At 48.4% G+C, this 14761-nt stretch overlaps 1 protein-coding gene across 1 annotated transcript; it reads left to right on the top strand.

The window, feature by feature from the left end:
• The first annotated feature begins 467 nt into the window (after positions 1–467).
• Positions 468–14562, top strand: RAB14 (RAB14, member RAS oncogene family). Its single transcript, XM_064393873.1, has 8 exons — positions 468–650; positions 7246–7304; positions 8158–8211; positions 9599–9776; positions 10781–10847; positions 11587–11674; positions 11989–12019; positions 12613–14562. The coding sequence occupies exons 2-8, from the start codon at positions 7253–7255 to the stop codon at positions 12788–12790; spliced, it is 648 nt and encodes a 215-aa protein (XP_064249943.1). The 5' UTR covers positions 468–650; positions 7246–7252; the 3' UTR covers positions 12791–14562.
• The last annotated feature ends 199 nt before the right edge of the window (positions 14563–14761 follow it).

Here is a 14761-nt window from a genome sequence, read left to right as displayed (position 1 = left end):
TATTCGAAGGCCAAATGAGCACCTTGGAGCATTTCAGGGGACACGGCCAAGCCCCGGACGATGGCCCTGGGGACACGCGGGGCTCCGGAGCCCCTCAGAGGCGCCGGACGCTGCCACGGCCCCGTACCTGCGCCGCTGGGGCGAGCTGGGGCTTCCGGGCGGGTCACTGTTGGCTTCCGTGCCACTTTCCAGGGGAACAGCGCGGAAATCCGGGATGTTCCAGGCGGACAGCGCGGAAATCCGGCACTTTCCGCGGGGCCGCGCTCCGCCCTGAGGCGCCGCCGCTCCGCCTGAGGGCGCGCGCGCTCCCGCCCCGCCCCGCCCCGCCCCGCGCGCGGCCCCGCCCACCCGCGCCCCTCGCGCCGGCGGGGTGGGCGGGGCCTCGCCGGGCAGCGGCCGCCCTGATTGGCTGCGGCGCGGCGCCCTCGCGCCCACTCTTTGTGCGGCCCCGGCGCCCGTCGAGAGTGGGAGGGGAAACCCCGTGCGAGGGGCGCCGCCATCTTGGCTGCGGGGGTGATGGGGGCGCAGCGGAGCCGCGTCTGAGGCAGCGGAGCGAGCCCGGAGCGAGCCGAGCCACGCCACAGCGCCCGCGGGGCACCGGGCACCGCCCGCACAGCCGCGCTGCACAGCTCCCCGAGCCCCCAGCACAGGTACGGCGGGCCGGCGGCGCCCCCCCCCCCCGCCCCGCGCGGCCGGGCCCGCAGCGGCAGGCCCCGCGCCGCGCTCCGCCGGGCCGGGCGCTGCGGGGCGGGTCCCGGCCGGCGGCGCTCGGTGCCGCTGCCGCCCCGAGGGCCCGCAGGGCGCCGTGCGGCCCCGAGGGCGCTGCGGGCGCGCCCCGCGGCCGGCAGCGAGGGGAAGGGGCGGGCGGGCCGGGCGGGGTGAGGCCGCGGGCAGGGCTAGGCCGCCCTGCTCGGTGCCGCCGCCGCCTCCCGCTGCTCCCCGCACGGCGCGGCAAGGACCCGGCCACGGGCGGTATTTTTATGTGTGTGTTTCTATATCTCCCCCTTACGAGCTGTTGCAGTCGCACGTAGGGTGTGTATGTGTGTGTTGTGCCGTATATGTGGCCGATGTGCAGCGTTATCTCTGCTTTTGTTATATTGGCCTGTGCCGTCGTGAACTTTGACAGAAAAATAACTTTGAGGGTTGAGGGAAAAGCCACTTCCTATCTGAGAAAGCAGCGAAAGTATTCTAGACTGGGTTTTTTTGTCAGGGCTTATTTAAACTAAACAGAGCGAATTGTTTATTCTCTGAATTGTTTATTGCCTGTTTGCAGCACACTAAGCGTCTACAACATCTCTTGGTAGCTTTGTCCTGAATTGGAGTTGTGCTCAATTCTCCTTGCACTAGAGGAGGTTGCTCGCTGTGGCTTTTGCTTTGATAGATCTGTTTTGGGATGTTTTCAGAGGTGACAGAGCCCCTTAGTGAACAGGAGTCACTCAGGTTGCCTGTATCCTAAAGCATATCAAAGCCCAAGCCACCACATCTCTTACAGATGTTATCCTGTGGAATGGAGTGCCTGGGATTGATTCCTGTCATGGTTTGGACTCAGGGGCCCTCTTGCTTGGGCAGTACTTGCTGATGGGAAGAAAAAACCTCGGGGAATTCAATTACTAAATGTCACAATTTAATATGGTTTATAAAGGAATTTGCTAGCTTCCTGTAGGGATTTGAAAATGTCGTAAGTCTGGGTGGAAGGAAGAAGTTCCTCTTTTCCATTTTGTGGGTAACAAAAAACATGAGGAGTTCTTGTGAAGGACAGCAGTTTGGAAACAAACCTGTTCTACTGGAGGTACTGGGATGTAAAATGTAAATCATGCTTTAAAATTACCTGCTCACTGCTGGGCATCGAATGAAACCTGCTTAGATGGAGTCTCATTTTGCTGGATCTTCCTGAAGCAGGACATGGATCTTAGTTAATATTTACCTAAAAACATCTGTGACTTGTGTTTTCCTAGGTGGGGACTCCAGAGTGGTCTCATTTGTTGGAGTGACAGAAAACTCTGCTGGTTTTGTGTATCCTGTCCCAAACTTAGCTGATATCTCTGGATCTTGGTTCTCCTGCTGTGAACAGGCACACAACAGGTTGGAGTGTCCTGGAGAAGTGAGGAGACACAGGGGATGCAGGGGGGCTGAGGGAGGGCCGTGGCAGAAGGTGCTGGGGCTGATGAGGACAGGTAGGCAGTGATTAGTTCAGCTCTGCTGCTGGGGTGTGGTTAGGGACAATTGAGGTGTGCACATATAAATGCAGGAAGTTTAGGAAGCAAAATGGAGTAACTTAATGAAGCAGGATGTGAAAGCAGTAGAAGGATAACCAGGACAAGGTGGGTGTGACTGGAGAGTGGTGAGGAAAGTCAGAAAGTGAAGGCAGTGTGTTATGTAGCTTTGATTTAAAAAGAAAAATGAAGTTCTGGAGGAAGGGGAAGTGAAGGCCTGTGAAGCCTTTAGAAAAACCTCCTAAGCCTCAGGCTGGGTTGAGGTGTTTGACAGGATTAGGGAACATATCAAATGCATTTCTTCAAGAACAGCCTGGAAAGGGCTCTGCAGGGCTGCAGCCTGAGCCCAGAGCCTGCTGTGCTCTCAGGGAAGGAGTAACCAGGGCTGGGAATGGCAAGGAAATGCCAGGTGATCCTGGACAGCAGCTGCCAGAGGCTGCTGGGTGAACAGATCGCCTCAGCCAGATTTGCTGAATTGTGCTCATTGGATGCTCTGGTGAAATCCAAATGGGGGAGCAGGGGAGGATGCCTGGAAGAGCTGAGGGATGAGTAAGGAACTGGCCAGCAACAAGTGATGCTGTCACACAGGTGTGAAGGGCAGCAGGCTCTGAGGCTCCTCAGGGATCAGCAGGGCTTTGTAAAGCCAAGCCTGCAAAAATGAATAAATAAGCAGAGCAGGGTGGCTGCAGAGCATCATCTGAAAGAGGGCTGAGGTGCTGATGTGGTTCAGGAAGACCTGAATGTCCTTGGTGTGTGAAAGCCAGAGAAGCACAGTGGAATTTAATTGTAGCAGACCTCCTAGCTTGCTGGGGACAGCAGACCTGTGGGAATTCAGTGCTTGGGTGAATGAATTGATAACTGAGCTGTTGTTACCTTCAGGTGCTGTGATCTGACAGGTGACCATAACTGAAGCACTCACAGTTTCTAGTAGCCTGCTGAAGTGAGGTACCAGTTGAACCACATTGTTCTGCATGCTTGACAAAAGTCCTTATCAGGGGAAAAGTGCAATTACGAAATGAAACAATTCTACCCCTCTCCAGCTCCTCCCCCTTATCAATCTTACTGTTGTCTGTTAATGAACATCCAGGTAATCTGCAGCTTCAACTGTGAGAGCTTTTCCTGCTGCACACCCTTGGAGAATGATGCACAGGACACCTGGCTGCCACACAAAATCCCTTTTGCTACCCAGTGGTTCCCTGGGGCAGAGTGCTGTGCTTTGCAGGGAACCAGTCACATCTGAGCAGTGCTGAAGGTGGTGGATTTTTCCCCAGCTCTCATCCCTGCACATGGACCATCACCACAGCATTGTCTAATAAACCTTCTGCATGCAGCTTCTGGTCTCCTTTCATAACACATCTTGTTGAGCATAAAGATACTGAATTTCTTAATGCAAATGATACCCAGGGAAGAGTTAAAACTGTGTCCTTGAACTGGAAGGAACTGCACAGGTCTCACAAAGGCTGGTATGAATCTGATATTTACAGTTATGTTACTGTGATAAAGAACGTTACAGCAGTGTGCCCAGAACAATCTTATCTCAGGAAGTACAGATGTAGCTGATACTTGAAATAAGGCTGCAGTGAGATTTCTGAGTATCTGTGTGGTGCTTGTTGATTAGAGGAGGAGATGTAGATGTACTGGTGTCTCATTAAGGTCATCTTTAACGTTCTAAAAAAAAAAAAGCCTCTAAGAAGAAGTTGATATATGGGAAATAGATTTGATGACACTGCTCACTGCAAAATTTCCAGTCTTGATGTAATACAGAAATGAATTGTATAGGCTTTGAAATGAGCATAAATCTGTGCTGGGTGAGTTGCTGTGGCCAGTGGCCATCCTGCAATCGTGCTCTGGGCTCCAGGGCAGCCTTACCTGGGAGGAGGGAGCCAGCACTGAGCTGGCAGCCTTGGCAGAAGAAGGATGGCAGGTAGGCCAAGCTCCCAGACTAAACTTCTGCTTTCTGTTAACACTAAACTCACGGCTGGTTAACTTTGATGTCACAGTGCCAGCAGTGGCCCAGGCTGAGCTGTGGATGTTTATGTGCAGCTTTCTCAGCCCTGCAGCTCTTGCTCTCCCAAGAGGAAAGCCCCATCCCCCCGTTGGGATTATGGAGATTCACAGGTCTGGAACAGAGAGGGTGGAGGCAGAGCTCCAGTTCTGCAGACCCTCTCAAGGCATCAACCCCTGGCATTGACATGTAGCTGATAGTTTAGAATTTACTGACCCCTCCTGTGCCCTGTTCTTGTCTGGACTTCCTTCTTTCGTCTGCAGTAACTGCTGAGGTGGTCACTTTTCCAAGGCTGAATTCTCAGCAGGCTTTCTGTGTTTAGTTGGTTGCATTTTTTTTCCTCCTTCAGCACAGAGTCCTTGTAGAATATCACTTTTATTCCAAGATCTGAGTACAGTTTGAATTCCTGCTAATCCTTATTGGAATTTGAGTGTTTAAAAGTTTGTTATTTGTTTGGTTTTTATTTTATTTTATTTTTTATTTAAAGGAATAATCTGTTCTCCAGAAAATATTCCTGACCTTTACTAATGGTTTAGAGTATTTCAGAATATTTTCTGTAATGTGACCCTTGAAATAAATGTTATACCAGTAGTTTTTTGTATTGAAACAGCATAGTTAAAATTTTTTTTACTTAGAGGACATAATGAAAATGGACATATCTCAGCAAGCAGAAACAGCCTGACAAGCAGAGCTGTATTTTTAGCAATGAAGATCTAGTTGAGATTTGCTTCAAATTCAGTTTATGACAGAGACTGCACTCAATTCCTGGTTTGTCCATGCTTTAAAAAAATCTCCTCACTTTCCAGGCTTGGATTGCAGGATGCATTTCCCTCCTGGTTGGAACAGGACAGCAGCACAACATTGTTTACCCCACAGTGATATCCTAAAGTCATGTGCTCAGAAACATGAAACTTCCCTGTGCTTGGGAGTGCTTGGCACTCCTTGGCCTCCTGGTCTTGGGAAGAAGAGAGGGCACACAGGCTTCTGAGGATTCCACAGCCACACAGGTGGTTGGCTCCCTGTCTTGGACTTCATGCTGCTGCTTGGGTTGTTAACAGCATCAGTTCCTGGATATTTCAGAATGCACAGGAGATCTTTGCTGCATACTGGTGCTCTTGGTGTCTCGAGCCTGTAACACCCAGCTGGTTTTTGTGGAAAACAGGGCACTTCCTGCTCTCCTCCTGAAGCACTTGCATGTACAAATGAGTTTGTTGAAGCTCTCTTTTATACTTCCCTACCTGAGGGACCCCCAGGGGAGCATGCTGCTCCTGCCCTGCCCACAAAGGAGGTGCCAGGTGGAGGGTCCTGCAGGAACACGTGCTTTGTGTGCCCAGCTGACTGTGCTGGGACATGCTGGAGAAGAAAAAGAACATCATGTGTGAAGATGTTCAGGAGACTTGAAGGACTGGATGTTTCCACAGTGACACATTCATTTGGAACTCAGCATGGAGCAGTGACTTGTCTTTATTTACTGCTGTTGAAAATAACCCATGCACGTGTTGAAGCTGGTACTGTAACTCTGGAATCTTCTAGGAAATAAGGCAGTGAAGCTGCTGGCTTGCTTGGTGAATTAGTGCCCAAAATTGTCAGTTTATTCCCTATCTTGGAATCAGCTTGGTTCAGTAGAACAGTGTGTGTCTCTGTAGGACTTAGCAGAGGTGCTCTGTGTTCTGCTTGGGACAGAAGTGTTTCCATCTCCTGAGCCAGGCGTGGAGGGAAGACGAGGTGCAGAGCAGTGCCTGGCACTCAGTAAACCCTTCTTAGCTGCTCTGGGAGTTGTTCCCCTCCCAGGTCTAGATAAGCATGTTTGCCTCAAATCTCAGTGCTGGGAAGCAGAGGCTGCTGGCTCTGTGCTGGGAATGAGATTTGTTCATCTTCCTTCCAACTGCAGTTTGCTGAGAGGGATTAATTGTGGTGCAAGGAACAGTGCTTTGCTTCTGAGAAAGTCTCAGGCCTGGAAGCTTTCCTGTGTATTTCTTTCCAGTATTGGTTTCATTTGTCATGTGAATGACACATGACCTAATGAAAATCTTTCTAGGCTCCAGCAGTGTTCCTTGTAAGGAGTACCATGTGTTTGTAATGGCTGGCTGGCTGCCCTGCAGGAGCAGCAAGGGAAGTGCTGAATTCCTGCTAGAAATTTTCCACTGGCTTAACTGATCAGTGGATCCAGTTTAACTTAAAACCTGGGACAAAAGCAGGCATTTCCCATCTTTATTGTTACCTGGCAACATCTGGCCCTTACAGATGTGTAATCCTGGCTAACTCATGTGTTAGTTAGCAAGTCAGCTTTTACTCCTTGCAGATTTAAACAGCCAAAGCCAGTTCTAATTCCCTCAACATTTAGGAAAATTCTGGAATGTCAGAAGTATTTTGACTGCCTTTTAAAAAAGAGAAACTGCTCAACAGCCTTGCTGTAGCTCTGCTGTGCTGACAAAGCCACAGAGATGTTAACCAACTTCCTGAACATCTGATTTGTGGCTTGCAGCGCTTTTCCAATGTGGACAAGCAGCACCCCAGGCCCCAGTTAAGGCTACTACAGCATTCTTCTAAATCTTAGCTTTTGCTGCAAGCTGCACTGCTTCCTTTGTTGCTGTTGCAAGTCTCAGAAGTGTGAGGTAATAGTTCCAACTTGCTGGGTTTGTGCTGGAGTCAGGTTTTATTTTCAGCTGATAGCTCAGCTCTTTGGTGGGTGAGTGCTGGTGTGGCAGTGACTGTGCAGAGCAAGGGGGGACTGAGCTTTACAACAGCTTTAAGTGCTGGATAAAATTGATTATCAGTGCTACCCCAGAGTGTGTTTCTACTTGGAGGCCTCACTGACAGGGGCTCAGAGCAAACAGTGTGGGAAGTTTGCTGGCTGTGCCACTAATTCAGTGACACTGGGGAGCTACACAGATGTGAGCTGTGAATGAGAGGGTGGCTGGGGGAGAGAGGAAGAGGAAGGGTTTTTTTGTTTATGTGAGCTAAAGTGGATGATTTGGGTCGCCTTGAGGGAACATCAGTTCTGATGTGTTCTGTTTTTTATTTTAGAGCCACAATGGCAACTGCACCTTACAACTATTCCTACATCTTTAAGTACATCATTATTGGTAAGTACCAGTGGGCTCACACCTGTCTGTGCTCTGTGTGGGTACATGAGGAGCCCGTGGCTGTGCCAGGCTGCTCTCAGTCTGTGCTTGTCCCACCTCTGTCCCCACAGGTCCCCACACTGTACAGCTTTAGCATTGACTGGAGCATTTTGCATCATTAACCTCAAAGGTTTTAGAATTTAAGGTGAAGGCACCATTGCATGAGGCTCATAAACCTCTGGCAGGCTGTATTCTTGGGTTTAAATGTTGCTTTTAGCTGCAGCTTCCTTGGCTGCTTACTCAGGGACTCTGAGGGATTGCATTTATTGCTGTCCTGGAAGAACTGGTCTTGCTGTTAATTGTTTAATTGTTAATGACCTTGTGTAGGTGTAAATGATCTGCAGGTTTGTAAGTCAGGCTGCTGACAGCCTCAGCCTCTGGAAAAGTTGGTTCTTGAAAGATCTTGCTGTGTCTCACTCTTGGCATTGCGCAAGAGGATCAGTGGAAATAAAGCAATTTCTTGAGATGTTCTGGATGGTTGTCAGTATTTTTGATGTTCTTACCACAACAAGACAGGAGCAAACACCAAGTATATTTTACATTTCAGTTTCTTCAGCTGTACTTTTTATAACCTTGTGAAATACAGTTATAAAATCAGTAATACAAATTAACTATTTCTTGAGTGTTGTGCTCCTGCTTGCAAGCTGTACCTGTAACCAAAGCTTTAGTGGCAAGTTGATAAATTCAAGGATATAGCCAGGGATAGAACACTGCCCATCTGACCTGAGAAATGAATGTTTCTGTACCATTTGTTGTGTGGGAGGAAGAAAATGTGCTTGTTGCAACAATGATTTAACTATTCTTTCTGTAACAGGGGACATGGGTGTAGGAAAGTCCTGCTTGCTTCATCAATTCACAGAAAAGAAGTGTGAGTAGTTCAGATCATGATATTTATTCTCACTGGCATTTCCATCCCTTGTCCCTGCCTGTTTCCATCATGCATGAGCTCAGTTTGTCTGTCTTACTCTCTGTGAGTTTGGATTGTACTGGGTCACATTTCTGGTGTGACTTCAGCAGATGCAGAAACAAATATTGATGGAGTTATGGCAAAACCTGCTCCAGCCAATCCTGCCTGTGAGGACTGGATCTGATTTTACAGATTTTCTGTGGATTTTGATACAGACAAAGAAATTTCTTGTCTGAGCTTTGCATGTTTTCAATATTGGTGTAGCTTGATCACAAGCAGTTGGAGTTTTTAGTGCTGTTAAGGAGTTCAAAAGGAAAAAAAAAGGAATAATTTTGCTTTCAGTCCTTGTTTGCAGCCTTAAGCAGCCCTGCAGGACGCTTGGCCTGCCCTGGGTGATGATGTTGAGGGCTTGCTGCAGTCTCTCAGCTGAAACATTTTCTCATGTTTTATCATCACTAATTAAGAGTTAGCTTCAGTTCCTGCTGGTGTGTGTTGCACTGGGGTTTGCAGCAGCTGTTACCTCACTCAGTGAGTAAGTCTGGAGGTATTTCTCAGTACAGGCATCACCATGTGCTGCTTGAGATGAGGTAACAAGTGGGTAGGAGCTGCAGTTAAAAGATTTGTTTTCCAGTAGAAATAGGAACTGCTGACTGTTGTTTTTAATGAAAATGCACTATCACCCAGTTATTTAAAAGCCATTTTGCACATGGTCAAATTGTCCATGAGGAGAATGTTCTGTCAGCACCAAACCAAAGCAGTACAACCAAACTTAACGTGCCAAACACCTCTGCTGTGAGACTGCCCTGACTCTAGGCAGCCTGGGTAGGTCCTCATCCTGTCTCTATTTTCTTCATCTTCCTCAAAGATGAGCTTATTGACATGGGTTTATCATAACTAGAAAAATGCCTTTTTGGATTTGATTTGGTGTGTTTGTAGCTGCTTATGAAGCTGGCATTTTCTTGGGCAGTAGTGCTATTGCCCTGTCTGACCCAACTTGGGTGTTTGTTTTTGAAGATGTGACAGACTTTTTAACTGTATCTTTCTTGGTAATTCCCTAAAAATTACCTTTTCCTACTGCATTAAAATAGTTAACCTTCTGCAAGGATAGACTGGGATCAGCTGACTTGGTGCCTTCTGATATGTATGGCCAAAGAGCAGCAGAGAAGGCAAGGAATTTTACAACTGTTTCTGGTTAAGTGATGCACTTTTGGAACTGTAGCTGTAAAAATGCTTTTTTAGAGACTGAAAATCTGGTAAAGATAACTGAAAACTTGTGGTAGTAATATTTTTACAGCAAGGAGATTTTGTCCTAGGAAGATCTGATCTTTGCTCTTATTTTTCATGACAGTTATGGCAGACTGTCCCCACACAATTGGTGTTGAATTTGGCACAAGAATAATCGAAGTTAGTGGCCAAAAAATTAAACTACAGATTTGGGATACAGCAGGACAAGAGAGATTCAGGGCTGTCACACGAAGCTACTACAGAGGAGCAGCAGGAGCTCTCATGGTCTACGACATCACCAGGTAAGGGCAGCAGAGCTCTGCGTGTGATGCTGAGCTGGGGATGCACAGCCCAGTTCTGTCTGTCTGTCTGTCTGTCCCCTTGGCTCAGAGGCTCTGTGTGTGTGTGGATGAGCAGCATCCTGCTGTGTGATGCCTGCCACACCTTACCTTTGGTTAAAGAGCTGCAGATGAGGCACAGGGAAAGACGTGAGCGGCTTTTCTTGGAAAACTCGCTGCTGATGAGCCTGAGGAGTTTGCATTCCAGGCTGTGACTGCCCGTGTTGAAGTGTTGTAAAGAACTGGCTTTGCCCTTAGAATCTGCTCTTCAGCACGTGGTGCTGCTGCTCTGGAGGCACTGGCAGAGCTGCTCACCTGGCAGGGTGCCCTGGGTGGGCAGCTGCCCGTGCTGTGGGGAGAGCCTGGCCTCAGCCTGAGCCTGGGCCTCACCCCCAGCAGCCTGGCACTGCACAGCAGCCATCCTGCCTTCCTCTAGAGACAGCTAGAGATGCTGCTCAAGCAGCAGTGCATCAGGTGCAACATGAAATATTTTTGCTTTCACACATCTCTCGTCTTCCTCTGGGGATGTTCTTGATGTTCTTCAGGCACCTCTTTGTTTCTTCCTGCATATGTAGGTGTATTTCCTGTTTGTGTAAACCTTGAGTGAAACATGACCTTCTGCAGTTTGTTACTGAAGTGCTGTTCTGCTGCACTGTGTTCTGTAAGGGTATTTGACAGGAAACCCTTCCACATGTTCTGTTGAAAACAGCAGCAGCCTTGTCTGTGTGCAGAGCTGTGTGCTAGCAGTGGGAATGGATCTGGCTTTCCAGTGGCAGTGTAAGAGCTGCTCCAAGGGTTTAAAGTTGACTTGAATTTGTGGTCTGAGTCCACACTGCTGCTCTTTTGTCTGTCTTAGGTGGGGAGAACAGCAGGAATGGTGGATGTTGCTGTGTTTGGATGCTGACTGTGCTGTTGGCACCTAAATATTTTATAAAAGGCTAAAAGTGTCCTCTCTTGATTCTTTGCAGAAGAAGTACATATAATCACTTAAGCAGCTGGCTGACAGATGCAAGGAACCTCACCAATCCAAATACTGTAAGTTGGACTTCATTTAGCTTAAAAGCAAGATTGCTTCTCCCTGAGCAAGTGGTGGGAGGCTCAGGCCAAAGCACTGCAGTGGTCTCTGCAAGAGTGCAGGGATTCACTTCCCTGCTGCAGCAAAAGGGCTTCCTCCAAAAGTCTTCTTGTGCCACTCGCCTTTCAGGGTCTGTTTGAAACAGTTGGAGACAAAATTGGGATGAAATCTGGACCAGCCTTGATTGTGTTACTCCTCCTTGCTTTGTGTCAGTAAGGAGGGGAATGCTGTCCTTAGGCTGGAGTGTAAATTGGATCTCCAGCAAAAGCTGACCAGGTTTTGTGGAGGAAAATCCTTCTGGGTCTCTGCTCATACCACAGAGCTGTTGTTCTTCAGCCTGTTCCTGAATGCCTCTAAAATACTTCAGCACCAAACTGATGAGAAAACTAAAGATTGTCTGGTGATTAAACAAATAATGAGAAGTGGCTCAAGGTACTGCTCTCATGAGTAAAGCAGCTTTTTAGGACCTCATCATGAGAACACCCTAAAGCCTTGGGAAGTGACAGCTGGAGATGCTGTTCCTGCTTTCCCAGAGTGGGGAATGCTAGAGCAGAGTTCTCCTGAAGGAGCATGGCTTCTGCAGATAATCTGCTCTGCATATTTCCCTTTGGTTTTTTAAAAAGCCTCATTAATAATGAAGGTGGCAGTGAAAAGGCTCCTAAGCTTTTTCCCAGACTAACTTTTTCTCTCCTGACCCAGGTGATAATCCTCATAGGAAACAAAGCAGACCTGGAAGCACAGAGGGATGTTACATATGAAGAAGCCAAACAATTTGCTGAAGAAAATGGTGTGTTTTTTTCTCTTGAGTTGGTACTTTCCTACAACATAGTGATGTTAAAGTGAATCCTCAGCATTGATAGCTGCAAGCTTACACTTCCAGAGTGATGGAATTGTATGTACAAACTCCTGCTGTGCCTCAGGCAGTCTGATAACTGTGTGTAGTTCTAGAAATCAGCTTGTGATGATGCCTTGACATAGTCACAAAAGCTTGTTTAGTACTAAAATAGTGTCTTGCATGTAATGGGAAGGTCGTGGTGTGTCTGACTTCGGGCTCTCTGGGGTGTGTTGTGCACTGACTGTTCAACCTCTGTCTCTGAACAGGTTTATTGTTCCTTGAAGCAAGTGCAAAAACGTAAGTGACTTTTGGCTGTGGTGATGTTCAGATTGGTCTGTTTGCTGTGTCTTGAAAGTAACTTGGAACTGAGAGCTCTGGCTGCATTTCAGCCCAAGACTGGTTGAATTCAAATGAACTGATTTGGATTTCAGGCCTTATTTGAGTGTGGAATGTGCTCAGTGTGTAAAGGGCTCCTTCCCCTGTGTGTTCAGAGCTGCAAGTTTGGTGTTTAGGCAATGCCCAGCCCCTCCAGTAACAGAAGAATTGCTGTGCCATGCTTGGGGCTGGCTGTGTCACTGGGGATCCCCAGGGCCACCAGGAGATGTGGCTCCCACTGGCACCGTCAGAACAGAACTTTGTAACAAAAGAGGTTTTGATCCATAGTGGCTCCCTTTAAGGCTCTGTCAGAACTGTCCTGTGCACGTGGCTGGATGCCTTGGATTATTTTTGCTCCTCAGTGCTTTGGCACATTCCTTACTCCTGCTGGTCTGATGGGGTGTGGTGCCCTGTCCCGGGGCTGGGCTCTTGGGCACAGAGGAGGGCACAGTGCCTGCCCAGCTCCCTCTGGAAGCAGCACTGCAACCCCAGTAACTCCTGCTGCTCTCTTGCAGTGGAGAGAACGTGGAGGACGCCTTCCTGGAGGCTGCCAAGAAAATCTACCAGAACATCCAAGACGGAAGCCTGGACCTGAACGCGGCCGAGTCGGGCGTGCAGCACAAACCGTCAGCCCCGCAGGGCGGGCGGCTAACGAGCGAACCCCAGCCCCAGAGAGAAGGCTGTGGCTGCTAGTGACCCCTCCCTGGCTCCTCCCGACCTGACCCCTCACCTCTGGCTCTAGGGAGTGGTGCTTTTGACCGCTTCCCCATCTTCTGTACATCTTACTGGGTTTAATTAAAACTCTGAGACAAGTTTAACACAGTACTAAACTGCTAAACAACTTTAGATGTAATCAGGTTATCAAAGGCAAGTAGAGTAATAAAACCTCTCCTGCATGGTAAATCTAGAAGTTTTTTTTTCCTTGATTGTCCTTGTGATAGTGTCACCGATACATAATTTAAACTGAGCACTGATGCTGGACTCCTGATTTTACACTTTTGCAGGGCTTTGTCTTGTATGGTTTATTTTATGGTTCTTTGGCCTTTCTTCCCCACCTCTAACTGTTCGAGCTGTCAGTAGTAAAGGATAAGTTTTTGCTGTGAAATGACTTCTGATGGTAGCGAGGGGCTCTGTAATGATGTGCTTTTGTTGGAAGAATTCCCTGTGGGATGTGCTGGGGTCGGGGTGGCGCAGGGAAGCGATCTGTTCATTCTTGTGCTCAATAGCTTTACGTCATTCTTTTGCCACTTTTATCCTTTACCTTTGTTAACAGAACGTAAATATGTATAAAATTTGAAGGAACTGAGCTAACAGTTAAATACATCCTGTGTATATGATTTTAATGAAGAAAATGATGCCTGGCATTAGAGCAGTGTGTAAGAACCCCCTGTTTGTACAGTCTGAGCTCTCTGTGCCCCCGTGGCAGCACAGCCCAGCTGGGGCTGCAGCTGCTGGGTGGCACTTGCAGGGTCCCCCCGGTGCTGGGGACACAGACATTAACACTAGTGGGGTGTGGCTCTCATTCTGCACTGTGCAATGCTCCCCTCTGCACTCAGCAGTGCTCTGCCTGCTTCTCTTTGGCATTCTGGGGCTTCAGCCGTGGCCGGGCTCTCGCACACCTCCCGCTTTTGTACCTGTAACTTTGGGACTGGGCAGAGGCTGAACTGGACAGTTGGAACAACACGTGCTCTCTAGGGATTTTTAACTACTCTTGTATTTTTTAACAGTGCTGTGTGAGGGGGTTTTTTTAAAGGGTTTTGCTTCAAGCTTTCAAGTACATCCTTCCTGGGGTGCCACAGCCTGGCCTGTGTGTGAGGGGGTGTCACGTGGTGACCCTGCTGGGGGGTGTTGCTGCACTGATGTGGGGTTTTACTGTGGCTCCTTGTGCAGCTTCACTTGGAAAACATCACAAGGTTTAGAAATGGAAGGGGGTAAGTGCTTAACCACAATCCAGTGTCCCACTTCAGGCTTACTGCAGCGTTTCAAATACAAAGTAGTCTGAAAATCCCTCTCTAGACACTAAAACTCTACGATGTTCAGACTTGTAAGTAACCAGTGGTACCAGAGTATTGTACAGTCAATGTTAAATAAAAGCCAAAACTGGAATGTGCAGACAATAGGATTTGGGTAACTCGTGTGCTGTCCCTTTGTTTGTCTGGTTAGTCCTTTTTTAACTCCTGTTCCTCAGTAGATGGGTATGTTCAAGATCTCCAGCTCCTGCATCCTGCTTAACCCAAGGCTGCACCAGGGCTTGCCCAGGGACCACGACCTGCTGCTGATGTGAAGTCAGTGTTGTAATGACTACAGCTTGTTGAGGTGCAATACCTGTACTCCCAGAGTAAGTTACAGTAGGTCTCATTGTTTCTGTCACAGAAAGGATCTGTTTGGACTGCTGTACTCCTCATTTGATGTAACAATGCTATTAATCTAAATATTTGTAAATAAAGTACCTGTATCTAGATAAACCTCCCTGCTGTGTGTTACTTGCTCTGGCCCTCTGTGTGAGGGTGGGATCTCTGAGGAGGGAGAGCTCCTTGGAGTGCTGGGACCTGTGCTCAGCCTTCACCTGGGCCTTGTTCAAACGTCACAGGCTTTCCCAGAGGAATCTGCCCGTGGTTTCCAGAGCTGCTCTAAGGGAAGCAGGGCTGGGTGTGTTTGTTCCCA

The sequence above is a fragment of the Passer domesticus genome, chromosome 18 (genome assembly GCF_036417665.1).
Source record: "Passer domesticus isolate bPasDom1 chromosome 18, bPasDom1.hap1, whole genome shotgun sequence".
In the NCBI taxonomy this organism is placed as follows: Eukaryota; Metazoa; Chordata; class Aves; order Passeriformes; family Passeridae; genus Passer; species Passer domesticus.
Note: the sequence above shows the minus strand (reverse complement) of the source record. Positions and strands in the feature narration are given on the sequence as shown.

Bases quoted from the DNA above. Each gene is read 5' to 3' on its own strand.
- RAB14 (XM_064393873.1), top strand. From the start codon at position 7,253: ATGGCAACTGCACCTTACAACTATTCCTACATCTTTAAGTACATCATT. The intron at 8,212-9,598 runs GTGAGTAGTTCA...TTTTCATGACAG, and splicing joins TCAATTCACAGAAAAGAAGT to TTATGGCAGACTGTCCCCAC. The intron at 10,848-11,586 runs GTAAGTTGGACT...CTCCTGACCCAG, and splicing joins ACCTCACCAATCCAAATACT to GTGATAATCCTCATAGGAAA.